Here is a 27512-nt window from a genome sequence, read left to right as displayed (position 1 = left end):
CCTGTCTCCTAGGTTCAAAGACTGTCTGTTGGAAGCATCCCTCGTTGCATGGTGGTTGTTCTGGAAGATGACTTAGTGGACAGTTGCAAGTCTGGTAGGGATACAGCTTATATCACATATGTTTGTACCACAAGCATTTTTATTTTTCCATTTGAGATGAATCTTTGCCAAGTAAGCTGTCAGTGCTGAGGGCTTGTTAAATGAGATAGGTTCATCTGTCACATTGCTGTTTCAGCTTGGACGTTAGCATGGCAGTTGAGGACTATTCTAGAAAATGTCATACATCCTCATGTTACATCTTGACTGTTTGACAGATCAGTTTCAATAAGTAAGGTATTGTGACATACAGAAAGTATATTAAATCTTGTTAGTGTGGGAACACCAAACCTCCTGAGGAAACTGGTCCACACCACCACACAGCGTGTAGTGCCCCTCTGAAGGTTCAGAGAGCTAGGTAACCTGACCTCCTATCTAAAGAGAGCTGCAGGTGGAAAAGCTACTTGGCATTCAGAAAGGAAGCTAATTGGCAGGAGGATGTATGAAGAATGGACTAAAAATTCTCAGATAGGCACATCTCCACAAGAAATTAATTTCTGGTTGTACTTTCTGAGAAGAACGCTATAGCCAGAATGTTAATGAGTGATTCTGGAATTCATCACAAAAGTTATCAGAAGTCAAATAAGTTTTGACTAAATTTTTTGTATAGCAAATCTAATTGAAAGAAGAGCTTCTACACTTTACTGTCAATTCCTCTTGTCTAAAAGAGGAAACAAGCAGAGATATACCTTTAAGAATTCATTTACCTTAAACAGAAGTAGAAAGACATAGCAACTTCCTACCATAGACATAAGCAATCCACTTAATGTTTGTTTTAGGCTTCCAGTAACTGCAGGAGGTTTGTTTTTTGTTGTTGGGTTTTTTAACCTTATTAACTGTAACACAGGATCTCAATTGCATTATTATGCATTACAGCCAACTGACACATCTGCATATCTCAAGTCAGATGTTACTTGATTAATTTTTGTTGTTACCTCCAGGAGATGACATCACAGTGTATGGAGTGGTAATGCAGAGGTGGAAACCTTTCCATGAGGGTGCACGCTGTGACTTGGAGCTTGTTCTGAAAGCCAACTATGTTAAAGTAAACAATGAGCAGCTAGCAGGGGTTGTAACTGATGAAGAAGTCCGCAAGGAATTTGAAGACTTCTGGGAAAAGCATAGGAATGATCCATTAGCAGGTTAGTAGTTGAAAGCTTTTAAGTAGGACACATGAGTGGATAGAGATGAAATCAGGAGTGAGAAAATACAGTGACTGAAAACATTTTCCCCCCATTATTCTATCCCACCACTCATTCATCAAATAATATATTTTTTCCAGTACAGGAATATGAAATTCTTACTTTAATATTACTGGGGAAAAAAGTACCAAACATACTGCATTGATCTTCCTTCTTTTGAGCTTTCTAGTCAAATGTTTTGTGGAACATTCATTAACAAGAAATCATAGAATTATTTAGGTTGGAAAAGACCTTTAAGATCATTGAGTCCAACCATCAACCATGCCCGCTAAACCATGTCCTGAAGTGCCTTGTCTATGCACTTTTTGAATACTTCCAGGGATGGTGACCCAAGCACTTCCCTGGGCAGCCTGTTCCAATGCCTGACAACCCTTTCAGTAAAGAAATTTTTCCTAATATCCAATCTAAAGCTCCCCTGGCGCGACTTCAGGCCATTTTCTTTCGTCCTATCACTTGTTACTTGATAGAAGAGACCAGTACCCACCTCGCTACACCCTCCTTTCAGGTAGTTGTAGAGAGCGATAAGGTCTCCCCTCAGGCTCCTTTTCTCCAGCCTGAACAACCCCAGTTCCCTCAGCCACTCCTCATAAGACTTGTGCTCCAGGCCCCACACCAACTCGGTTGCCCTTCTCTGGACACGCTCCAGCACCTCAATGTCTTTCCTGTAGTGAGGGGCCCAAAACTGAACACAGTACTCAAGGTGTGGCCTCACCAGTGCCCAGTACAGGGGGACAATCACTTCCCTGCTCCTGCTGGCCACACTATTTCTGATACAGGCCAGAATGCCGTTGGCCACCTGGGCACACTGCTGGTTCATATTCAGCTGGCTGTCAACAGCACCCCAAGGTCTTTTTCTGCCAGACAGCTTTCCAGCCACTCTTCCCCAAGCCTGTAGCACTGCATGGGGTTGTTGTGACCCAAGTGCAGGACCCGGCACTCGGCCTTGTAGAACCTCATACAGTTGGCCTCAGCCCATCGATCCAGCCTGTCCAGATCCCTCTGTAGAGCCTCCCTACCCTCGAGCAGATCAACCCTCCCTCCCAACTTGATGTCATCTGCAGACTTGCTGAGGGTGCACTCAATCCCCTCATCCAGATCATTGATAAAGATATTAAACAGAACTGGCCCCAATACTGAGCCCTGGGGAACACCACTTGTGACCTGCCGCCAACTGGATTTAACTCCATTCACCACAACCCTCTGGGCTCATCCATCCAGCCAGTTTTTTACCCAGTGAAGAGTACACTTGTCTAAGCCATGAGCCACCAGCTTCTCAAGGAGTATGCCACAAGAGACAGTGTCAAAGGCCTTGCTGAAGTCAAGGAAGATAACATCCACAGCCTTTCCCTCATCCACTAGGCGGGTCACCTAGTCATAGAAGGAGGTCAGGTTGGTCAAGCAGGACCTGCCTTTCATGAACCCATGCTGGTTGGGCCTGATCCCCTGGTTGTCCTGCACGTGCCATGCGAGCGCACTCAAGATGAACCATTCCATAATCTTCCCTGATACTGAGGTCAGGCTGACAGGCCCGTAGTTCCCCGGATCCTCCCTCTGACCCTTCTTGTAAATGGGCGTCGTATTGACAAACCTCCAGTTGTCTGAGACCTCCCCTGTTGACCAGGATTGCTGATAAATGATGGAGAGTGGCTTGGCAAGCTCCTCCACCAGCTCCCTCAGTACTCTTGGATGGATCCCATCTGGTCCCATAGACTTGTGAGTGTCCAGACAGCATAGTAGGTCACTAACTATTTCTTCCTGGATTATGGGGGCTATATTCTGCTCTCCATCCTTGCCTTCCAGCTCAGGGGGCAGAGTACCCTGAGGATAACTGGTCTCACTATTAAAGACTGAGGCAAAAGCAGCATTAAGTACCTCAGCCTTTTCCTCATCTCTGGTGGCAATGTTCCCCTCTGTATCCAATAAGGGATAGATATTCTCCTTGGCTCTCTTTTTACTGTTAACATATTTGTAAAAATGTTTTTTGTTGTCTCTTACAATAGTCGCCAGATTGAGTTCTAGCTGAGCTTTGCCTTTCAAATTTCCTCTCTGCATGATCTAACAAGATCCCTGTACTCTTCCTGAAGCTGCCTGCCCTTTCTTCCAAAGATGGTAAACTCTCCTTTTTTTCTTGAGTCCTAGCAAAAGCTCCCTGTTTAGCCAGGCTGGTCGTTTTCCTTGGCGGTTTGTCTTGTGGTGCATGGGAATAGCCTGGTCCTGAGCCATTAAGATTTCCTTCTTGAAGAATGTTCAGCCTTCCTGGACCCCTTTGCCCTTCAGGACTGTCTCCCAAGGGACTCTCTCAACCAGTGTCCTGAAAAGGCCAAAGTTTGCCCTCCAGAAGTCCATAGTGGTGGTTTTGCTGACCACCTTCCTTGCCATACCAAAAATTGAGAATTCTGTCATTTCATGGTCACTAAGCCTGAGACAGCCTCCGACCATTACACCTCCCACCAGTCCTTCCCTGTTTGTAAACAGTAGGTCTAGCAAGGGTCACCTACCAGCTGTGTCACGAAGTTATCTTCCACACACTGCAGGAACCTCCTAGACTGCTTGCTCTCTGATGAGAAATAATACAAGTTATCAAGGAAAAAAAGAAAAGCATTTTATAATCAAGACAGAAAAAGCATACCTCTTAGACGAAATAGCGCAGACCAGATCAGCTTCTAGTCAGCATAGTTGTTGACTCTGGGGCAAGGGATCTGACTCACTGTCTCTGCATCCCAAATTAAACTGTGACTCTTTACCACAGAGCTTAGCACATCTCATCTTTAACCAAACTCTTGGATGCCTAGACCCTTGATTTAGGTGCTGTGGAGCATCCTATCAAATATGGAGAGAGTCTCCCAATTCACAGTGGCTTCCAGAACAGCCACAGTGTTTAGTACACTGGGTCCTAAACTTAACCATAGTCTGCAGTCAACCACCTAGGAATCAGCAGACCTGTGTCTGGAACTCTGTCTGTCTCCATAATCTGAGTGCCTCCTCCTGAACCGTGTGGAAGCTCAATGGACTCTTCAGGATCTCTGTCACTGAACTGTCTCAGGCTAACACTCTGTCTTTTAAAACCCTGAAAAGGGCTTAGTCTTTCTTCTTAAAAGACAAACAGGAGGAAGAGCAGGTGGGAATGTTGCCCATGCCAGCTTAAAAATTAGCATGCTCACATAAGAAATTGGAGATCTTGTCAATGACAAAGATCTTCAGAACTGCATTTCCTGGAAAGCAATTTAATTGCTACCCTCCTGCTGTTTGGAATGAGAACATTTCGTCCTCCTGCTGTTTGGAACGAGAACATTTCTTACCACTCTGGTTAGAACTGTTCAGAAAGTAATTCAGGATCCTCTTTGAAAGTCCCATTTAATCTTTCATTCTCAGGACAATTTTTGGAAGCCTGCAGGGAGCAATGTGGTTTTATGCAATATTATGCATATATTGCCCATTCAGAATAAATAAATTAATATGAAGTGGCTACATGAAAATTGAGGTGGGAAATTAGAAGGACCCTGACTGCCCAAGATGTCTGTTTCAGGCCGTTTGTCTGAATTTGAGTTGAAATTGAAGGCAGAGATCAAATTTGACTAAGGAGTGTAAGGTATAGGCCATTTCACAACAGGATGTGTGTACATGTACTGTTTTTCAAGAGATAATGGTAGCTACTACTGCATTTTATGTCAGTCAATTCCTGATGCTTTGTATTCGGTGTTCTGAGAAAGTCTACCATGGTAGGCCTCTGAGAGAACTTATGCAGGTGACTTTATTTTTTCTGGATACTATCTAGGAAGAAGCAGAACTGCTGAGCTGCTCAGCACTGACAAGGCAAATGAATCTGAAGTCAAATAGATGCAACTGTGGAGTTAAGTCTTGAGTTATGCTATGGCTGACCAAGTTTTTAAAATTTCATTTCTGGACAAAGATGTGTTAATTCCCTCAGAAGACCTCCACAAGAAACACATATGCCTCAAGTCATCTATTAGGTGCCTACACATTTTGCCAGTAGCATGCACTTGCATCTAAATTTAAAACATGAAGTTAAGAACTCAAACTTGGTCACTCCCTAGGTTTTTATTCCCTAGCAATGGGACTAATGTATGGCATTAAACCTGTGATCCCTTATGTGCTGTTAAGTGTCAGAATCTTAAAGGACAGAATTAATTTTGTTACACATCTTCCAAGCCAACAACTTTATCATAACAGATTGAAATAGTCTGTTGCTGGAAAGAGACTATGCTAGGGAGGAGGAGAGGGACCTTTGACACAGAAGGGTCAAAGGAGAAGGAGATCCAAGACAACAATGAGAAAAGGAGCCATGCTATGGGTGCACAGGTTTAGGGCAAAATACTTCATCTATCTATCTATCTATCTATCTATCTATCTCAGTTTTCTTAAATGTACAACACACCAGTTTTCAAGGGGATATTTTGAAGTCTGGAAACTTTAAGTTTTATTCTTCATAGCCCCACACTTTTATCTGTGAAACAAAAGAATTTGCATGATGGAATTTCCTTAGTGCCTTTTCTCATGATATCCAGACCATACATTCCTTAAATTGCAATAGGATTGGCTTTGCTGCTTGTGACCCTGGAAGACTTAACTTCCTCCTAATGAAGGAAGTTTGGCTCAAACAACTGCTTCAGGTCCCATTTAAGAAATAAAATAATAATAAAAAAATCTCCTCCCTGCCCTGTTCCTCTTGTTCAGGAAGCAGACCCAAATTATTTGTGAGTGTACATAGGACTGTGGATGTAGGACAATTACTTGTCAGTGTACATAGCACTTCAAGTGTACATAGGAGTCCATGGCAAACCAAGTTTTACTCTTAGGGCGGTGCTGAGTGCCATTTTTTGCTCCTGTTCTAGGGAGGAATGAAATTTTGGCTAGCTTATGTCCTCAAGTTTTTGGATTGTACCTGGTGAAGTTGGCTGTAGCCATGGTGCTTGCTGGCGGTGTACAGAGGACTGATGCTACTGGAACTCGAATCAGAGGTTAGTATTGTTTCTAATAGTATCATATCCTTTCTAACAGTTGTTCCCATCCCTGTCTTCACCCGCATCCCTCCCTCCTCCAAAATATAATCAGTAAGGTCTTGGAAGCATAATCATCCCATTTTCTTGAGTGAGAGCAATTTTTGATTAATGCTGAGTAGTATTCCAGAATCTCAGACAAATAAAGTAGGTGTCTAGACTTCCTCTTTTTAATTTTTCCTAAATAAAACCCAGTAAAAGCAGGCGTTCAGGATTCCATTAGGTAGAATATTAAAGGCAGTTGTTTTAGATAAAACATAAACTCACTTTTTATTGTATAAGTGACATTTTGAAATGATTTCTAGTAGAATATTCCCAGCAGTATTTGGCACCAAAGGATGGAATATTAATGTTTCCTTAATGTGGATCACTATAGTACACTGAAAGGAAAAATTAAAGGATTCATTTTACTTCCTATTGCCAGACTTTTCCATCTGTGATTGTCAGCACATCTCACTTAGTTCTGTTACTGTAAGTTATCTGCCTGCTGATTCTCCTTCTGTTGTTATTAGATGGCAAATATGCCATGTGCCAGGTGGTACACAGGTCATAATCTATGTAGGTCATAATAATGCTAAAATAGTATGTCTGTATATACAAATACAGGATTTTCTTAATGCTCCAGCAGCTAAACAAAGTTATAGACTTTATATTTGAATTGAAGTTGTATTTTGTAGAAGATAATTAAATAATTTTAGAGCACTTCAGTGAGATCACAGTAGCCAAATTATTTACTTCAGTAATTCATTGTTTTGAAATTACTAAGTTGTGTAACTTTTGGCAGTATAGCAGAATTAGTTAGGAAAAACAACCTGCTGATTTTATTAGTCCTTTTTGCAATAGTTTAAGTAACTGAAGAGTGGAATGATGACTAAACCCTGGTATCCTTTTGTTTCATGTTTGAGAGTGAGTTGAGTCTGAGAAATGAATATTCTAAAATGCATGAACTCACATTATAAGAAGTACGTCAAATACCTGCTAATACTTTTAAAATATTTCATTGTAAATATTTGGTTTGGGTGCAGCAATATGACTAGATGCTTTTATTAAACAATATATTTATCACACCCAGTAAATAGTGCAGTCATAAACAGAATTACATATTGTAATGTATATGTAGTGCTAAATGTTAGGCAAATAATGAGAAGTATTATTTAATTCTGAGCATTTTGTGTATAGCTTTCTCTGTGTATGAAACATCTACTCCTACATCAATGTTTTCCCCCAAGGTGAATCTCATCTTTTGTTGGTTGGAGACCCAGGTACGGGGAAATCTCAGTTTCTCAAGTATGCAGTAAAGATCATACCACGCTCTGTGCTTACTGCAGGAATTGGATCTACAAGTGCAGGTATGTGCTGCTTCTTCAGCTGGAACACGACTTTTTCCACTCGAGTATGTTTATATAAAGGCTTTCTACATACATGAACATATGTGCTCAGGTTGTTATGAGCACAGCTGAAGCAAGAACTGCTGTGGAGGCATGTGAGGCTTGACATGACTCTCTGCAGAAGGGCAGTCCTGCCCCTTCTGTATCAGCAGAGCACTGTGATGAGCTTCTAACAGGGAACCTTAAAAGCCTCATCCAGAGGCACCTCTCACTGCTTTGCTAGAAGAGGATGATCTGGACCTGTATTTTTAGTGTTCTTCCCAGCTATGACAAATATGATATCTTTCCAGAGCTCACACTGTGTGATGGGCTAGCATCATTTGGTTTCTCCTGAACAGACACTCTCCTCTCTTCTGTTCTTTTATATATTCTGGCTGGGTGCCAGTTTGATTTCTGCTTACTTTCTGGAAATTTACCCTTGTGCTGAGGAATTATTTCTGACTCATAAAGATGGTTTCAAGATGGTTTCAGAGAGCAAGTTGCTTTTTGGTTTTGGGGTTTTTTTGTGTGTGTGTGTTAAATTTAGGTATGTCCCAGGTGGGTCTGAATGCCAGGTATCTTTAAAAATTCTTCTGGGAACAATGTGCAGGGTCAGATTACCTCTGTAAATGACTTTATTTGAACAAATGACTATTTTATTAGTATATTTAAAATCATGAAATAACTAGGGACAAACCCCAGTGTTTCAGCTGGCATGTGTAACAAGCGTTTCTCAGGTAGTGCTGGTTTTCATTTTATGTCTGGGAAACAGCATTATTTAAATATGGGAAAACCAGAGAATAAATCTTTCCCAGTTCTGTAGCTATGTGTACATGTGTATAATGGGTCTTCTACAGCTGTGGAAGTGGAACATGATGTTGAACATACACACTCTTAGGTGCAGGGAACTTGCTATGAAACACGTACGCCTCTGGTTTTCCATTCAAACTGTTGACAAATAGGTCTGGAGAAAAGCCAGAGAGAACATTTTGGCTCAGCATAACCTTTTCTCCACCTTTTGTTCTGTGTTAAGAACGGCGAACAGGCTGGATAATTTAAGTTTTGCTAGGGGACTGACAGTGACCTGGAGTGAAATTTTGCCATGCATTTCCATGTGACTTGGCCCACTTTTGTCAGTAGTAATCTCCCTGTGTCGGCTGCTCTTGGCCTCTGCTGTTGCCTTCTTCACCACGTCTCACTCCTGTGCTTCATTTTCCAAATGATCTAGTTTCCAGCTCAACCATGATAGCTAGGTTCAAAGACACTTCCCTGAAAACCAATGTTGCAGTTTACAAGCTTACTGTGGTATGTGTGCCATAGAATCAGCTGTAATGATGTGTGGAGATGGAGTTTCATTTGGTGAAAGGATCATCTTGGGTCTTTAGATCATCTACATTTCACTTAAATATTGCTTGTATTTTAGAAAGCTGTCCTGGTTTCAGCTGGGATAGAGTTAACTGTCTTCCTAGTAGCTGGTACGGGGCTATGTTTTGAGTCTCTTGCTCTCCCAGCCACGCTCCCCCTGAAATGTGACAGCACGTGCACCAAATTTCCACCTTAAAATTCTTTAGGACCCTTATCACAAGTGAAACAAGCAAGAAATCTTATTAACCCTAGTTTAATTTCAAGGAACCTTTCCATTGCTAGAGCTGCTGGACTAAAGCATGAATTTCTAGCCCAGTAGTCTGGATGTAGTTTGAATTATTTTGCCTTCCCTGTGCAGAGTGTCTTACTTATTAATATGTTTGTAACTGTACCTAACATTGCTTTTGTTAACTTGCTTTTCATGCAGAAGCTCCAAATGATGAGTTTAGAGAACTACTAAATTGCTTTACTTTCCTTGTCATAATTGCACACTTCAAATTACCAGTTCTGCTTTCTCATGAGAGTACTAATGCACATTTTTCCCTCCAGTGTACAAAGACTAAATCCGTAAATTCCACTTTCAACTGGTTTCTTACTTTAGATAAAAAGCAGTCTGGATTGCAGTTTAATTGCTGGCCCTGGGACTACAGCCCACATAGGCCAAAAGACACACCTGAGATTTGGTAAACCCTGGAGAAGTGCTAAATCTGTCTTACATTTGGATTCCTCTTTTAGAGAAAACTGCTGATAGCTAACCAACCTTAGGTAAGATTTTGTGCATTAACACGTCTTGTACCCTTTACCCATCCAGTACTGTTTTAGTACATGAGCTATTTATCAACCACAGAATTAGAAATCTGCTTCCAAAACTGTCTAATCATATCACTTTTCCCTGGTTTTCTGTACAAGCATTTATTTGTACCAGGACAGCATATTAGATCATTAACATTCTCCTTGTGCCAAAATGCCCGTTCTTTCCTGCTCTACCTTAGGTATCACATGCTTTGAAATCTACTATGATCCTTTGGGGCCCTGCAGTGTCATGTGCCCGCGGCAGCCCGTTACTCCATCCAGGCCTAACTGGAATTGCCACAGAATTTCAGAAAACAGCGACCTAACTCTGCACCTCGATTTGCTGTTGGGCCTCTGCTCCTTCAGTCAGGTTCCTGCATCCCCCAGTGCTTTTTAAACAAAGCCTGTGCTTCATCAGATGTGTTTTGCCTGATTCAGAGAGCATGACCCAGGCTAACACCTTTTTTATCTCACCAACAGGCTCAAGTTGCCTGCTTGCTGCAAACAGCCCTTACAAATGACCAATAATCTATTCTCTATTTTGGAAAAAACAACTTTACCTCCACTCTCTGGATAGTGTTTCTGAGTTTGTTTTATTAGGTTGCCTTTCTTGTGAACACTTAGTAGAAATTTTCTGTTGAGAGTTCTCTGCAAGTTTAGGACTTCTATGAGGAACTGAGGTTTGTTCCTCCCACAGCTCTTTAATGAAAGTTGGCAGCCAGAAGACCAGCCCACATTCAACAACTCAATGGCAAAAATTTATTTGACCACTATAGGTTATTGTAGCAAAATTCTGAGTTGCTGCAGTCTTGAAGATTGGTAGTAAGGGTTACCTTTTTCAGTGGAGCTTTGTAGAGCCACTGGAGAGGTTAAATTTCACCAGTCTCCATTATGATGGAGCTGGAACCTTTTTGCCCCTTCAAACTCTGAGCGTCATAGTAATTCAGACTGAAGGTGATGCGTGAATAAAGCACAATGACTGTAAGATGGACAGGTTTTTTTCAAGTTAGACATAAAAAAACCCACCCATGGTTTTCATCTGTAACGTTACCTTGATGCATTTACCTTTTTCTACATGAGTAACCTCTGATAAGCCTTATGACAATCTTCTAATGGAATCAAGTCTGTCTATCTATCTGAGGTAAAAATACAGTGAGATGCATCACCAATCCTGTCAATAAAATCTGTAGCATTCCCTTGCATCTTGGTGGTGCCTGCAAGTAGAGTTTTGTGGGAAGGTGAACTCATCTTTGACCTTGAAACTGTAATGCTGTGCTGTCTGCACTAGCTGTTTATATGTCATGCGTACAGCCCTGCTGTTTCAAAATTTTCAGAGGTCAGGGACAAGTCTTTACAGAGATGCCTTATGTGCCCTGTATCTTTTAGTACCACTAAGTTTGTGCTGTGATATTCCCTGATGATCAGACCTGAAGCCTCTGGAGTACTGAAATTTGATTTCTCAAATTCCATGTCTCTGGAATGTGATTTTGCTAGGAAATACGATATTCAGAAGGCAGTGTGTATGGACTGCTAAGATCTGGACAAAGCTGTAGAAGACCCGAGAGGCATCCAGTCTGTCAAAAAGCATAGGAAGACCATTTCTCTTGCAAAGATCATGAGGTGCTCTCATGAGGCATGGTTGTTCTCCAGTTTTCACCAAGCACGGCAGGGTTATTCTTTTTCCTGTAATTGGTGGGTTAGCTGTATCTAGGATGTGTTAGTGTATCAGGTAAGGTGGTGCCAAATTCTACCATGGCATCATGCTGTCCAGTCTAGCTTGAAGTCTATTGCACCCGAGTTCACGTGCACAGTTGACTTTTTTCCTCCTAAACAGAACAATAGATCTTCACTCTCTGATTCCTCTACATTAATTGGTTTGCTGGGTGACGCAGTTTTGCTGACTGTATTTTGTAGTTGATTCTGCAATAGCAGTAATACAGTTTGCTTCCATCGCTTTGTGTCATATGCTTCTAAGAAACCTTCATGCTACTGATGGTTACAGCTTGTACTTGATCATGTTTTCATTTGAATCTTCAATAGGTGCAAGGGTTTGAAATACTACCACAGTAGCCTTAGCTCAAGGCAGACTTCATTAGCCTGCTAATTGTTCAGCAGATGACTTATTTACATGCTTACATTTAAGAGGTATCTTAAATAGCTTTATAAATAGAACAATAAAGTGCATGAAAAATCTCAAAATGTCACTGTAGACCTTAAAGTTGCAATATAATTGAAAATAAAAAGATCTTAGAAGTTCACATAATTTCAGCCCTCAAGTGAAGCAACTGCTGGTTTGGGGGACCAGTTCTTAGTGTTAAGTCATACCGATATTAGAGTGGTAATAATTTTAAATTGCTAATCATATTTTAAACAATTACAGAGAGATTTTTAAGAGCATACCTTAGAATTAGGGTTCCAAATATTAATAGATTTCATCAATTCATTCAGCTACCATATGTACAGCTGAGTTTCCATACAAGAAAGAAACATGTGCATGTACATTCAGATCAGGTCATTCCTTTCTGATTTAAAAAAATGTACATGTTAGAAATGAAGACCATTTCACTAATGATGTGGAAAGACAGAAGTTCTAACTGCTTGGGACATCTTCATCCCTATTAGAGAATGCAGAAAGAGAAGAAAAAGCGTTCTATTTTTATTCAGAGCTACACTGTCAGTCATCATGAAATCTACCTTTTCTTAAGGGCCTGGAACCTATAAGGGTTCAAATTTTGGGTGGTTACTAGTAACTAGCAGAACTATATTCCTGTAATCCGACATGACAGATTACAATTTTAAATGCACATACAGTCACAGTAAATGTATAAGGCTAATGAGCATTGGAAGGAATAACTAAATTATTAGTGTCATAATAATGTCTTAAGTCTTTACAATTTACTGCTTAGTTCTTTTTATCTTCAAGGATGCCTCAGGTAATAGGGATGTCTCAGTGCAAGAGCTTCAGGGCAGGCAGTGTATTCTTGAGTGTGTTATGCTTGCCACAACAGGGTTTGAATCTTGATTTATACCAGTGCATAGGATTGCCTTAAAGGGTAGAGAGAAAACAGAAAAGTTTTAAATTCCAGATGTTTCAAAAAACTGAAAGCAAGCATCTAAACTCCTTATTACTAGTTAAAAAGACTACAAGAATAAAGCATACCTGAAAATAAACGTACCAACCAGCAGTTGTACATAACAATCTTGCAGAAGAGCATTTTTTGGATAATCATGCCATTCCTTTTGATGCTGAAATTTTCTAGTAATTGCTTGAATCCTTCCAACCAATTGTGTGTGCTATTAGGGTGGCTGAAAAAGGTTCTTTCCTGAGATACCCACCCAAATCCACATGAAACATTGTCCTTAACAAACTACAATTTGACTAAACAGCAGCAGCAGGAGATAAAAAAAAAAATCCTAAAATCCAAGATAGCAGATGGTAAATCTCAAATTGCATGCTTTAAGTAACAAGTATGTGCCTTGAAAGGAAAAGAAGCTTGCACCTAAAATTATACTGTGCTGTCTGCTTTCACAGCAAGAGGACAATTTTGGACTTTTTTTTTTTTTTTCTAAGAGATACTTTTTTCTTTGCACTTCATCTAATGACAGTTTTGTTCTTAAGCTGCTATTAAAGGGCACTTTATATTTGGCAATCTGGATATCAGAGGTGAGGACATGGCATTATTCCTTCATTTTGCCCGAATGTTTTAACCTTCAGTTTTTTAGCCTTCAATAGTGCTTACAAAGTAAAGGGGGAGGGGAGCACATGCATACTTTAATCAAGTTTGATTTAGACCACATAGAATAACACATTAGAGAAAAAAGGCAATTACTTAAAAATAGTTGTATTTATATTCCACAATTTGCTCAAATACTGTTTGTTTGGTTTTTGGTTTTTTTTTTGTTTGTTTGTTTTTTTATAAACTTTCTACAGGATGTTTTAAAACAAGTTCTTCACATTGCTTGTCAACTATGTACTTATGGAATTTGAGGGAAATAGTTCTGGTTGTTTTTACAGTTTAACACATGTACAGTACCAAAATGATGGTGGTTAGTCACATGCAGTCCATATGAGATTCTAACATAACATTTAATGAATTTTCTGATGTTGACCACCCCTTTGATGCTGAAGGTAATGCATCTGTAGAAAGCAGTGACTGTAGATTTGGGTTACTGCTCTCTGCGTCTTCCAGTTTTTCAGTGTTGTCCTCCCAATTAATGTGGAATCTTGTGACTCTGGGATTAGATGCCAAAATATTCCTTTGAAGCTAGGAGAGAAGAAAATACATGGATTATGTAATGTATACATCTCAAACTAGAGTTCACGTGCATATAGATTTTCTTCGTTTTACTCCCCATAGCCCTGTATGTGTAAAACAATTTGTTTAAAAAGGTAATTCATATAAATGTGAATCTATAGCTACTATCTACGGATCAGAAACATGCTTACAGAAATGCACCACTCGTTCATTTACTCTAATATCCTACTCGGCAAAATAACTGCTTTCTTGAGAGGATATTTTTGGTAACTGTTCCATGAGTTAGTTCAAGGCTGTACGAGAACTCTGCAAGTGAAGTGCAAGTGTTTATTATTTTAGCCAGCTTTTAGTAAAGCAAATTACTACCCACACAAAGATTTTGCAAACCACAGTACATCATAAAATTTTTGCATCAACTTTATGGTGTTTGCAATAATTGTATCAATTCCATCAACTGTCTGTCTTCATTTAAGAGTACGACCTATCATTACCTTACATTACATTACCATGCTTTAGATTGATTTCACTAACTGAATTTTAATTTGTCTACTGAAGTTTTAAAGTAAAAACATTACTTGGATTTGGAAGTTATTAGTATTGTGGCCTAGACATTAGTCATATATTTTAGTCTCATGGCTGGCCTTCACTTTCCTTTGAAAACATGTTGTATTTGTTTATGTATGCAGCAAAAAAAGAAAATGCTAACTTTTTCTTAATCTTTCACCATTTTCAAGACAATACATAGTTAAGTGGAGGATGGCAACTTACCGCCATTGGCCACTCATAATGAAAGTTAAGACTGATCACAGGAAAAGTTTGCTTTGGTAGTAATGCTGATTTTGTTCTCCAAGGAAGTGCACTCTCATGAAATATTTCCCAACCCCTTATGCAAACTAACAAGACTATTTATTTTTTTGAACCTACTAGGGTCTATTACCCATCAATCAATCAATTTAATAACCTTCTACTTGTACGTTTAAATTCTGTCCCAAAGTAGTATAAAAAGTCCTTACTGCAAATACATGATAGCTTTTGCTGTTATTTTTCAAAGAAGGAGAGCTAGCTTTTTATATAAGCAGACAATTAAGACAACTAGTTCTAGGCATTTCTAAATTCAAATGCTTAAAGAAAGTCAACATTCTGACATTCACCCCCAAAATAACAAATATGTTTTAAATGCAAGAAAAAAGAAAGGAACAGATTATAAATTTAAGAATCCTCAAATTAGCCATAATTTTGAATTTTGAGAACATGCTGAGCGTCTGATCCCTGAAAATTAAGTGTAGAAAATCATTAGCGACTTCTAAAAACCAGTTTACATACCAATTCAGTTTAGTTACATTTGAAGATCAGTTTCAGGGACTATGGGGATTATCTCTGTACTAGTCATTACAATACATGCATTATCCCATTTATTTCTCCATATATCCAGTCACATAGTTCATGCAAACTTGAGAAATGACAAAATTTTCACCATCACACAACTTTGGAACATAAGTGTGTACACTATATGTCAGCTTTCATAAAGAGAAAACCCAACTCCACAAAATCTTCCATGAAAACAAAGCCGGATGCTGTGTAGAACCTTGTTGGTTTGTACAGTCTGCCTCAGGAGAGTACTTCACAGGATTTTAACTAGTTTTTGATGTTTAATTGATTCTTCTCCTCAAATAATTTTATTTCACATCACCTTTTAATTCTAGTATTGGTCTTGGTTTAATTTTTACCAAGAAGGATATATATATTTTTAAACTTAATCTGTGTACTTCCTTGGTCAAATTGTACATTGATAGGATAATCATCCAACCTGCTCTTACCAGGTTACCCATCTTCTCTCATTTTGTACGCAACTTTTTCTTCAGTTTGTTTGTTACTGTTTTGCAGAAACTGCAGCTCTAACACTAGAACAGCTGGATAACAACTGTGTTTAATTAATACCCAAAGCTTAGTTCCAGGTTGACTGTCCTAGAAAAAAAACCATTATTCTGCTTTTCTGAAGAACAGAGCCACTTTGTCAACAGTGCTGCAGGTAGAGGGAACCCAACAGTTTATTTCATACGGACAGTGTAAAATAATAATGAAGTCCAGCTAAGGCTTCAAGCTGGTGGAAACCACTGCAGGTTTCTCAGTGTTCTCTGAATTTATGGCAACTACATGGCACTTGTAGTTTGTCCACCCCAGGTCTCTCCCATTATTTGATGCCTCGTTCCACGCACTTTATGGAATCACTTGGAGTTTGGTTTTGTTTCTTAAAAACCTCTTTCTATAAGCGTAACTTTGACATAGGACTAGAACAAAACGTGCCTTACCTTAGAAAAATCTGGCTTTACTGGTGGATTCTCTCTCAGTTCTGTTTCGGTATATTCATTGTTTACATAGTAGCCGACTCTAATAAATTCTTGACCTCGATAGGTGCATGTAATTAGCACAACTGTTACACCTACTGCATCTGCATCTGGAATAAGCCCTGGGTTAGGTGCATCAGCCTAAATGTGAAAGGAAAAGAAGGGATTAAAATTGATACCACATGACAATCTAGCAGGGGAATCTTAAGTAGCATGTCTTTAGCAGCCGAGTAGTGACTATTTAAAATTGTTCTTCAAGTTAACCAGAAAATATACCTGCCTTCACAACAATATCAACCCTGATTTTAGGACCCTATCCTCTAGAGACAGAATTACTTAGAATACAATAATACTGTGTGCTGACATTTCTCATGGGTGGTTAGACAGCTTTGATCCAAAACTGCTTTTAAATATATGATCAGCTAAACTGTTGTTCGAGCAAGTGTACTAACATCCCTCCAGTCCTACAATGCCATTGTTCTCTAGCCCACCTTGGTATTAGTAGAGTGTGTGGGGGGGGTGGGGGTTGGTTTTTGGTGTTTTTTTTAACCTGAGGTTGAATTGGTCTCTATGTGTGTTCTTAATAAGACTAAGCCCTTAAAAATACAGACTGCAATTTATACTTCAGCAAGAAGAGCAGGGACAGGGTACAGTGAGGTTTGAGCTGTCCCACAGATTTCTAGGAAAGGAATAAACTACTCTCTTGCCTCCTTCCACATGCCTACGTTTGTTAAAATGTACGCAGTTAAATGTATCATTGCTCTAAGACATCCAACATATTTTCAGCCAGGATGCAATCCTAATTAATAGGCAACTCTTATCATCCTCCTCAATGTCCTTACTTACCATGGCTCTGCAGTTATTAATAATCAATAAAATTTGCCTCGTAAAACGTGGCTCACGTAAGTCCCTTGAAATGCTTCCTAACTACACATTTATTGATAAAATGTGATGCTTCATTCTGCTGTAGGATTTAAACAGCAATCTAAGCATAAATGAAGCAGCTTCATATTTACAATTTTACATGAAGATCTGAAGCCAACAACGAACACCTGTGTTGCGAGTACAAGCTGGCATTAACAATGTATGTTAGGCAAGAACACCTGAACCATTCTAAGGACAGAGGACAAATGAGATTAATTCCTGCTGTCCCTCTCATCCCTACTTCTCTGTAGTATTTATACACTTCAGTACTCTGAAATTTGGGAGCTAGTGGTCATGCAGCTTTGGCTTCTGCTCTTTAGCTACTTCAATTCTAAGCCTTCAAACCAGTCTGGCTTTTTATAGGAAGCTGTAGGCACTTTGCAGAAAAATTAGATGAGTCAGACCTCTCAGGTACAAATATACCAGGGCGAAGAGAAGCAACCAGAGAATCAGGTAGAACACAACTTCCTCCAGCCCTGAAGGGAACAGAAAATGACCAAATGGCTTTACAACTCCCACAGAAGGGAAAAGATGACCAAAGAATAGGACAACTGTAAAAGCTTGAAGAAGTCACAAGAACTGCCAATACAGATGAAATCACTACTTTAATTCAGTAGTCTTGTTCTAACAGTGCCCAGGACCATTTGATCACTTTAAATTCCACATTGGGCAGTTATAGACTAATACATTGCAAAAGGATGCTGTTCATTTAACCTCCCGTGAAACTCAACTCACACCCTAATGTGGGATTTTAGTTCTTCTAGGCTCCCGTTGTCATTTTGTGTCCTGCAATATCCTATGATACAGTTGTGAACCCAAGGAAATACTCTGTTTTAATCCTACTTAACTCTAAAGCATTGTTTTGCTGAGTGGAAAAGACACTGAACACTGTGTAAAACCACTTTCTTTTCTCAAATTTTGAACTTCCTGCCTTGGATGTCAAACCTCTTAATTGCCTGGGAAACAAATCACACACAGGTGGAAGAAAAAAAGAAGAGCTTGGTGTGATCAAATGATACGGGAGCAGCTGCAGATACTTTGGGTAGGCTAAAAGAGGCAGTAGATTAACTTTTGAGTAAAAATCACTATCTTAATATGCCATTCTTATGCTAGAAATTACTTAAGAATTTTATGAAATCACTTAAGAATTTTATGAAATTACTTAAGAATTTTATACATCATCAATGTATATGTTGTCTTGAATTATCTTGCTTTTCCATATGATACATTTATTCACATAGCTATTACTGCAGAGTAGGTAGCTAAGGTCATATCCCCACTTAAAGATAGTAAATTATTTATGTGCTTATATTCTCAAAAAGAAGTTTCTGTGAATTTATTATAAATCCCCAAGTGCACAGAGAGAAGGAATCAGGTTTCACTACTTTATCTTGGTATTTAGAACCAAACAGGCCAAGCTGTGGGCCTTTAATTTTGAAACCTTCTTAAATGTTAAAAAAAAAAAAAAGGCCGATTGCGTAAATCTGAAAAGCACAATCGTTTTCCATCTTTCAGTATGTAAGGCTGACTTCCCAACCTGATACACAGCTTCTTTTCAACAAAGGTAATTTTATCATCCTTGGTATTTTATCTGTGTGGTACTCCATTTTACTTCCTATTTCAGCCATTTTCCTATTTAGAAAAATCTACAGCATATTATTAGCTGAAAAAAGTTATACACCTCCACAAAGGTCCTTTCAATGTGGTGTCCCTAGTGAACACAGTCTCTTTTCTTTATATTATATGCCTCCTGCAGTTCTGTGCTTTGCCCCATTCTGGCCTTCCCTTGCTAGTTCTCTCCATCTCCCAGGCTGCTTCAGTGTGGTGAATAAAATAGCTTCAGTCATCAGCAAAGGCTTATTGCAGCACTTTGGTTTTTGGTGGTCTGCTGTGTACACGTTAGCCAAGTCCTACCCTCACCTGAAATCCAGTGCTTTTGAAGTCTAATATACTTCGACCAACAGTACTTCCATAAGAAATGGAATTTATTATAACACAGGAGTACTGACTCTTTTACAGGACCTATTCCAATCTAAGCAAAATTAGCTCCTAATTTAGCTGTAGTGTCAGTTATAACCAGGATACAATTGATGAGTCCATCCTACAGAAACTGCAAGACCAGTAAATTTAATTTTCAAGGCCTTCCTAATCATACAGTCAAAACATGCCTTTTCAGACACCTGCCTCCTGCTCCTTCCCATCACCATGAACAATGAATCTTTGTAACTTAACAGAGAACAGTGCATCTTTTAAATTAGAAATGTAAACAGCAGCCGATTTCTCTGGATATAGTGCTACAAGGTAGCCCCTTTGAGGGCAACATGGGATCATCTATTTCTGACTAATTAATGACATAAGGTGTAATAGCTTGAGAATGGAAGAACTGTTTTATTTGTAGTGTGGAAGAATTAGGCCCAGCTTCAAAACCAAACAGAAATGTTTCAAGACTAATTTGCACATATGTGGTCAATAAATGTAACCTCCAGCCTAATCTTATTCCTTTAGCCTGTCCTGTAAGAAAAAAAAAAAAAAAAAAGTGTCCTGGAACTTACAGGATTAATCAAGATGCCTCACAAATTTTGGTATTATTTTAACAGTTACAGTAAGTGTGAGAAATAAGCAAGTGTATTCGTTAGCACTTTTTTTTTTTAATGCTCATACTCCAGCATGCAATTGCCATTAAATGGTTAAGTGAATTTATAGTATTTGGGAAAGTAGCATGGTTCTTATACAATAAGCCATACTCAGTTTCAGTCCGATTCTTCTGCTGATGGATTTTACTCTCAGGTTACAAGACAAATACTAGTATTTGATAAATAGAGAAAAAAGTGAGCTAAATCATAGTTTTGATTAAAAAAAAGAAACAAACCCCCAAAAACTTCTGTAAGACTTTAGGCAAGTTTGCTTTAGGTTCCCCCCCCACGCACACCCCCCTTGCTGACTTTAAATGGAAACCAGAATAGGCTAGTAAGCCATCTTAGCTCTGTTCTTTGCCTGTTTTCCTTCCCTTAATGATTCCTTCTTAGTAACTTTCGGCTTTAACAGCAGTATTTTATAGGACTGTGCCATGCTCCAGAGTTTGTTGGACACTCTTGATCTACACACTTGCGTCCCAAATGCCTGCTGTCAGCCATTGGAATTCTGTCTTACTTTACAAATTGCTGTATTTTGTTGTGATTTAGCATGCTTAGCCAAACATCACAGTTGAACATCTATCCTGCCAAGCAGAAATGAACTCTTGACTGTTCTGGCAGAGTTTTACAATGAATTTGTTGGCCTGATCTTCTGAAGACGTTGTCTACATTAACCTAGTGCTCCTGATTGTCTGAAACTGCCACCAACTGCAGCAGAGTTAAGCTTGATGGTGCTAGTGTAAACCAGGTGACTGGCACTCTTGATTACCGAGTGATCTAGAATATATTTATAAACCAGACTGGTTAAAATTATCAGTAGCTACAGGAGCAGTGCTTCTATCATTATGTCTAATTATTGATACCACAAGTGAAAATATTACCATGGAGATATCAGGGGCAAGAAATATCAGCTCATGAACAGACTTTAAAGGAGGGCATATCATACCTGAAAAGCTGACTGAAATATTTTTCTAGCTTACCATTATTTTTCAAGCGCCTCTTAGTTTGATACCATCATCTTTAAACTAATTAACACAACCCTTTTAGAAACAGTTAAATCAAACTTACCTGAAATACAAACATGTGTCTGCCCGCAGGAACAGGTCCTACTAAAACAGAGTCTAACACCTGATCATACTCTTCACTTTCAGCTGAACCCACATAAATTATTTTCCATTCCAAATCTACAGCAAAACAAAAATAAATTAAAAAACCACAAACATTATTTATCATTACAGTTAAGGGTCTTCCACTCCTGCCTACCTACAGTTTTGCATAGCCTAAAATTGCTTCTTTGGCAACAGGCCTAAAATAACAAGGACCTGTCTTCACTGGGGAAATTTATTGATGCCTGCCCCAGTCCTCGTGAACCAGACCCTCCCACCATCTTTCTCTAGTCGGTCTGTACCACAGGAATCCCTCTATTTTCATAGGTTAATTTTCAAATTTTATACAGAGGACAGGGCCCATTTACTTGTTGGGCGCTGTGTTCAGCATTTTCTCCATCTGTTGGAGTGGCTGCAGCACAGGGACGATGCCCATATACGCCTAGAACGCATCGCACACCTTGAATACTGACTCACCTCCCAAAAAGAAATTCCCACCTTGCACATACACACCTCACAGCTTAAATTACACAGATCATGGAAGGTAGTTAATTGAATAAGAAAACCCATTGTGTAAGCACCAGGCACACTAACTGTATTCCCCCATTCCTTCACATGTAACTGGTGTAACCCAAGAAGTATGTAAAGTTGTGATAGCGTGATTAGATCACATTCTCATTGAAGATATTGGTGCTCGGATTTTAGCCACATCCTGAAATGGAACTACAGGCAAAAAAATTTAAACGTAGCATTTTGCTTCTTAAAATAATGCACCAAAATAAAACATTTCTTACGACTCAGTTTTTTTCTAACTCACCCTCTCTACCACAGGTGTTTGAAAGTTGAAACTGCAAATTAGCACACATTAGCTCTTCCTGGGGCAGCTTTTCACTTTCACTTTTTGATTCAAAAACACGTGTAAAGACATACAGAACTAACCTTAAAAGAGATCTTTTTGGTTTTTTTAAACAAGAGGGAAGAAAGATCACCATTATAAAAAGTTAGTCATAGTTTTCTTTTTTTTTTTTAGTTCAGCGAGACTGGTGCTTCAAAACTGTACCTTAAAAACTTACATGGTATATTTCATATTTTTTTTCCTTATGAACAGTGCCCTTATTGTCTATGCAAAAGCACAAACCTGTACCCTATTACATCTACTTTATTACTGTGCTTTGCAAAATCCAAAGGTCTACATTATGGCTTCTTGGTGCAGGAGTGGAACTTAAGCATAGAAAAAACTTAGTACTGTAACAGAAACTGGCTGCCTTAGGATTGCAACTCTCTTTCCTCATTAATGAATTCTTCTTGCTTACCATGTTTAGCATCAATGCAGGTTCGGGGGGTTTAAGTAACATAATTTACAGGGCTTAGAAAGGGATTTTACTCCTCAATTGGCCAGGTGTTGTATCAGAGGTTTTAGTCACCTTTTAAGCATGTAGTACTAGTTACTGCCAGTACTGCAGGCTATTCATCCAGGACAATTAAGGATCTCTTTTGTCAGCATCTGAGTGTAAGTTACTACTTAGAAGAAGTGAGGACTTTTAGGCTAAACTACTTAAGGTTATCACACCATCCTGTGCCATTATTCTAGGAGAACAGTATGAAGTTCAGTCTAAACCAGGAGTATTTATTACTAAAAAATGGACTTTTAAAAATTAAGTTGTAGATTATACATTTAATAGGTTGATCCAAGTGCTGTTTAGGTTATCTTGCTACAGAGTAACAACTTTAAAAAAAAAAACAAAAAACAAGAGGGCTGGAGTTAACGAATTTAAGATCAGTGGTGCACAGGACTGGCTGAAGAGAAAACAGCACAGTAGATAGACATATTAGCACGTGAAAGCTAAGGCAACGACAGCAAATTTTTCATCAAGTGTAGGAAGGCTATGCTTCATCTTATTCTTAAATGCGAAAGATAGCAGTGCTCCTCCTGAATACATCCTAGTCTAACTTGCATTTAGGTGGGGGAAGGGAACTGAGAATTTTGCATTAGACCATCTATAATTCTTCTCATCCCGACTGTCCCGGATTAACTCCCACGTAAATCCAGAGAGCGAGGAGCGCGCCACGTACAGCCGCGCACAACGGGAAGGAAAGGCGCGACGCCTCGCGCCGAGCCCCTTCGACAGGCACCGCTGCCGTCGACGGCTGCGACGCCGCGTCTCAGGCGATGCCAGGCTGACTGGAGAGATCCACTCAGCGACCTGGCGACGGGCACGGAGCGCAGCCTGCTACGGGCAGCTCCAGCTAACGCCTCGGTCCGTCGTGGAAGGGTAGGAGACTAATGGCAGAGGCCTAGAGGAGACCCCAGGCTCGGAGGAGACTGCCTGCCTGCCTCCGAACTTCCCGCCAGCGCGACCGTCCCTCCCAGCGGCGGTGGCGTAGAGCAAGCCAAGCCGCCCGCGCTGTCCCCAGGCCGCCGGCACGCACGAGTAAAAAACAAACAAACAAAAAACCCCAGAAAACTGCTAGCGGAGCAGGCAGGGTGAGGCAAGTTTAACCGCAGCGACAGAGAGCCTGCCAGGCGTTATCGCCCACCAATTCCGGTTCGCCTTTCGCCTTTCCCTCGCCCCTCAGGCCGCTGGCGAGCAAGGCGGCGCCGGTCTCCGCCGGGGGCCAGGCGGCTGTCCCTCTCTCCGCTCACAGGCAGCCCCAGCCGAGCGGCCTCCCTCCTCCTCCTCCTCCTCCTCCTCCTGCTGCTGCTGCCGGCGGGCAGGAGCTCCCCGCTTCCCTTCCTCGCCCCTGAGCCGCGGGGCGTTCAAAACTCCCGCCCGAGGGGCGACGCGCGGCCTCTCGGGGCGACTCCCGCAGAGAGCCGCGGCGCGGCCTGCCGGCGGCCCGGCGGGCGGCGCTGCGGAGCTCCGGCGAGGCGAAAGGCGGTTCGCGGCCCGCCCGGCTGAGGGGAAGGCGGGAGCCCGCCGGCGCGGCGCGCCCCTCGGCGGGGAGCTCGGCCGGCGACCCCCGACTCAAGAAGGGGGGGTCCCCGCGGGGCGGCTGCAGGGCGGCGGCGGCGGCGGCGCCGGGGCCACCCCGCCCCCGGCGGCTGCCGGTAACTTTCGAGTGACTTCCAAAAATAGTGGCTTGGCGGCCGGCCCCCCTCCCCCCACCGGCAGGGCTCCCGCAGCGGCCGCGCCGCCGGCCTCGCGTACCCACCGCGCCGCACCCCGCCGCGGCAGGCAGCCGGGGGCGAGCGCGCCCGGCCCTGCCTCCCGCAGCGATTTTTTTTTTTTTTTTTTTTAATCCCCTTCTAAGTCTTAAAATGGAGCACGAGGCCAACGAAACGCTGGCCGCGGAGTTTTCCGCGCTCCGAGGAACGCCTGGGCGTAGGGACGCCGGCCGCGCAACAGCCCGTCTCCCCGCGGGGATGCGCGGCAGCCGAGCCCGGTTAACCCTCACCCCCTCCACACACACACACACACACCCCCCCCCGCCGCCTCCCCACGCACACACAAAGCTGGCAACATGGCTACCACCACTCAAACAAGTTCCTCGCAACTTGAAGCTCGCCTCGCCGATGGCGCGGCGGGGAGAAGCGGCCCCGGTTCGGCGGCCAGGGCGGGCGAACGCCGCCAACTTTCCCCGCCGGGCTGGGCGAGAGCGGTTTTTCCGCCGGCGGCTCGGGCGCCGGCGAGCACATCCCTTCGCCTCGGCACGGCGATGCGGTGAAGGAGAAACTGTTAAATTGTAGGAGCAGGCCTGTGCAAAGTTTAAGCCTTAAAAGCCTTGCAACTAAGAGCCCGGGGTTACAAAATCCGTATCGGGAAAAAATCTACTCACCTTCCGACAGGTCCTCTATGCACTCAAATGTGATTTCGAATTGGAAAGGATTGTAGAAAGGAGAAGGATTATCCAACACCACTACATTGTTCACCTGAACCTTTGCCATATTTTGAAAAAAACACAAACAATAGGAAGAGCGTGTTAACGCAGCACAGTAAAGTCCCGTGTGTTGGTTTTTGGCGACGCACAAGCCCCCGTGCCAGCGTCTGAGCGAGGCCGCAGAGCTGCGACTTGCAGAAACTTTTTTTTTTTCCCCCCTTTTATTTACACCAGGCACACTCCACACTGTTCGCAGCTTTCCTATTTCACTAAACTACAGCCCATTCTGCCCTGCTCGCCGCCAGCGCCCGCCCGGATTGGCCGCACGCCGGCCTAGGGCCCTCCTCCCCGAACGCGGCCGCCGAGCGGCAGCAAGATGGGCTCCGCCGCTCCCGCTCCACCGACGGCGCCTGGCCGCGGCGCCCCCGCCCGGCCCGAGGTGGAAACGGGCTGCCAACGGCCGGGGCGGGGCCGAGGCCGGGCGGGCGGGCGGGAGCGCGGCCGAGGCCCCCGCCTCCGGAGGGCTTCGCCCCTCTTTTGGCCGTGGGGCTGCAGCCATGTGCCGTGGGGGGGTCTAGTTGGGGAGGAGGGGGGGAGTTAGGCTTTTTGTGGTTTGGTTTGTTATTTCTTTTTCTTTTGCTGCGGACAAGGGTGGTCGGGGTGAGGCGGTTTCGCTGGGGCTGGGTGCTGATGGGGTCCTGGGTGTCGGGGCCAGCCCGGCTCGGGGCTGCGATGGGGGTATTGGGCTCGCAAGAGGGCAACACTACCGGGGAGCCGCAGCGTCCCCCCGGTCGGCCCCACGGCACTGACCTCTTGGCCAAAGGCAGCGCGTCAACTTGGAGCCCGGCCGGTGCCTCGCTGGCTGGGGTGCTCCCTGAATAAAGGGTGGTTTGCTGGCGGGGTGCTGACAGGCTGTGCACCCAGGCCCGAACTCTGCCACGAATCCGCCTCGCTGCTCCTAGAGAGGCGGCGTGCAGAGGGATCGGAGCGTGTCTTTTACACAGCCCTGCTGTCAAGAAGCTATCCCATTCCTCTCTTTGTAAAGAAGGCCGTAGGTATCAGGCTGTGAAACAGCACGTGTCCCTCTGCAGCGGCAGGAAGCCGAGAGAGGAGGCCATCTTGTGCAGCTGCAAGAGGCCTGGAGAGGAGGCCATCTTGTGTGGCAGGAGGAGGACCAGACAGGAGGCCATCTTGTGGCTGCCGCACACCAGGGATAGGGAGGAGCGACGTAGCACTGTAGCGCTAGTTTACGTGCTCGGGGCTTGGGGGCTGCGAGTTGGGTGTACCCCTCGCTACAAGAGGAGATTCTCTGTGGAAATAAATACACAGCCAGGCTCTAGCAATGTCTGCAGGTTGGCCCTGGAATGCAGTGAAGGCATGTAGGAGCCATCTTCCCACCTGCGTGGAAAGGCCAAGCCCTGCTGGAAGGAGCAGAGTGCTGCCAGAGCTGCAGCGGGCGAGAGCGCAGCGCCGAGGCACGGAGGCCCTTGGCCTTCAGCAAATCTCCAAGCCCGTGCAAGGTTTGGAAAGTAGGTGACACTTTTGGTTTGTAGTTTCGAAGCAATGTCGTCGTCTGATATTTGCCTGATGTGTTGCTCGCTCCACTTTTTAATAGCATTCTCCACGTCTGACACAAGGCTAGAGGTTATTTTGCTTTTTTTATAATTCTGCCATATGATCGACTGCCCGAGTTGTTCAGTGCAGAGTCCAGGAAACCAGGAAGGATTGGACACAATGGAGGATATTCCTCACAACAAACTAAAGTACACGTTATGTTAACAGGAAACATATATTTCCAATAAATTTTTACTGGCCATTTGGGAAAAAATGGCTGCTGTGGTGGGCTGACAGCGATAAGAAGGCCTCAGCAGCCTCTCCTACCTTAACCAAGGGAAGTTGAGGGGGGATTCTTGGGCACATTTTGCCGTAGCATTCCAGGAGATTTTAGGCTGGTAGCAGCTTGTCGTCTACTAGGATATTTTGAGCTGAACACTGGAGAGAAAAAGGAGGGCTAAAGACCGAGAAGAATCTGGGAAATAGGGAATAGAAGGTTTGAAGGGATCTGCACGTGCTTGATAATGAGTGGCTGTTTTCACAGTTGCACAGTTTCTGACCTGCCATGCTCCCGGTGTTGTATCATGTGTAGATTTACTGGGAACCTCCCCCCACCCCATTTCATCTTTGGGCATCTTCGGATTTTCATTTTTGCTTAATGCTTAGAGGAACTCAAAATCTCATAAAGAAATTTAATTGCCTTAGTTTAAGGTAAGAATTTGTATCCGCTTCCTGGCACCAGGAGTTAAAAGACACTTGAAATAATAACTTTTTTTTTCCAAACTTTGTGTTGTAGCTCCAAAATTTTTGTCTGTTTTAGTAGTTGATGGCGAGGAGGAGCTGAATGGGTCCATTCCATAATTTTGCAATCTTTGCATTTGCCCTAATTTTCAATTTAATATGGCAAATTTAGTCTTCTTACCCTAATCTCTTTTGTTCAATTAATGAAATGTCCCAAACTAAGTCACTATCTAATATGGGAAGCTTAACAGAATCTGCTCTGTAGATCCAGGCTAACCTGCCGAACACTAGTGG

At 42.4% G+C, this 27512-nt stretch overlaps 2 protein-coding genes across 3 annotated transcripts in view; one reads left to right on the top strand and one right to left on the bottom strand.

The window, feature by feature from the left end:
• The window catches only part of MCM9 (minichromosome maintenance 9 homologous recombination repair factor), a 49589-nt gene that overhangs the window by 7723 nt on the left and 14354 nt on the right, over positions 1 to 27512 (top strand). Inside the window, exons 3-7 of one of the 2 annotated variants that reach the window (XM_069805123.1) lie at positions 13 to 94; positions 1038 to 1238; positions 6152 to 6277; positions 7546 to 7665; positions 10041 to 10295. In XM_069805123.1, coding sequence (XP_069661224.1) covers positions 13 to 94; positions 1038 to 1238; positions 6152 to 6277; positions 7546 to 7665; positions 10041 to 10237 — 726 coding nt within the window. In that variant the 3' untranslated portion in view covers positions 10238 to 10295. Of the gene's footprint in view, positions 1 to 12; positions 95 to 1037; positions 1239 to 6151; positions 6278 to 7545; positions 7666 to 10040; positions 10296 to 27512 lie in introns of those variants that run through there. The other variant, XM_069805122.1, reaches the window with a different exon arrangement.
• ASF1A (anti-silencing function 1A histone chaperone) lies at positions 13667 to 25268 on the bottom strand. Its single transcript, XM_069805125.1, has 4 exons — positions 24882 to 25268; positions 21067 to 21182; positions 16406 to 16582; positions 13667 to 14105 (listed from the first exon to the last, which is right to left on the bottom strand). The coding sequence occupies exons 1-4, from the start codon at positions 24988 to 24990 to the stop codon at positions 13893 to 13895; spliced, it is 615 nt and encodes a 204-aa protein (XP_069661226.1). The 5' UTR covers positions 24991 to 25268; the 3' UTR covers positions 13667 to 13892.

Source organism: Haliaeetus albicilla, chromosome 17, assembly GCF_947461875.1.
Source record: "Haliaeetus albicilla chromosome 17, bHalAlb1.1, whole genome shotgun sequence".
NCBI lineage: Eukaryota > Metazoa > Chordata > Aves > Accipitriformes > Accipitridae > Haliaeetus > Haliaeetus albicilla.
Note: the sequence above shows the minus strand (reverse complement) of the source record. Positions and strands in the feature narration are given on the sequence as shown.

What these genes read in the sequence shown, in the direction of transcription:
- ASF1A (XM_069805125.1), bottom strand. Translation starts at nt 24,990, where the DNA reads ATGGCAAAGGTTCAGGTGAACAATGTAGTGGTGTTGGATAATCCTTCT. An exon ending in CATAGAGGACCTGTCGGAAG is followed by an intron (nt 21,183 to 24,881) that starts GTGAGTAGATTT and finishes GTTTTGCTGTAG; the next exon opens with ATTTGGAATGGAAAATAATT. An exon ending in TAAAGCCAGATTTTTCTAAG is followed by an intron (nt 14,106 to 16,405) that starts GTAAGGCACGTT and finishes CTTCTCTCCTAG; the next exon opens with CTTCAAAGGAATATTTTGGC.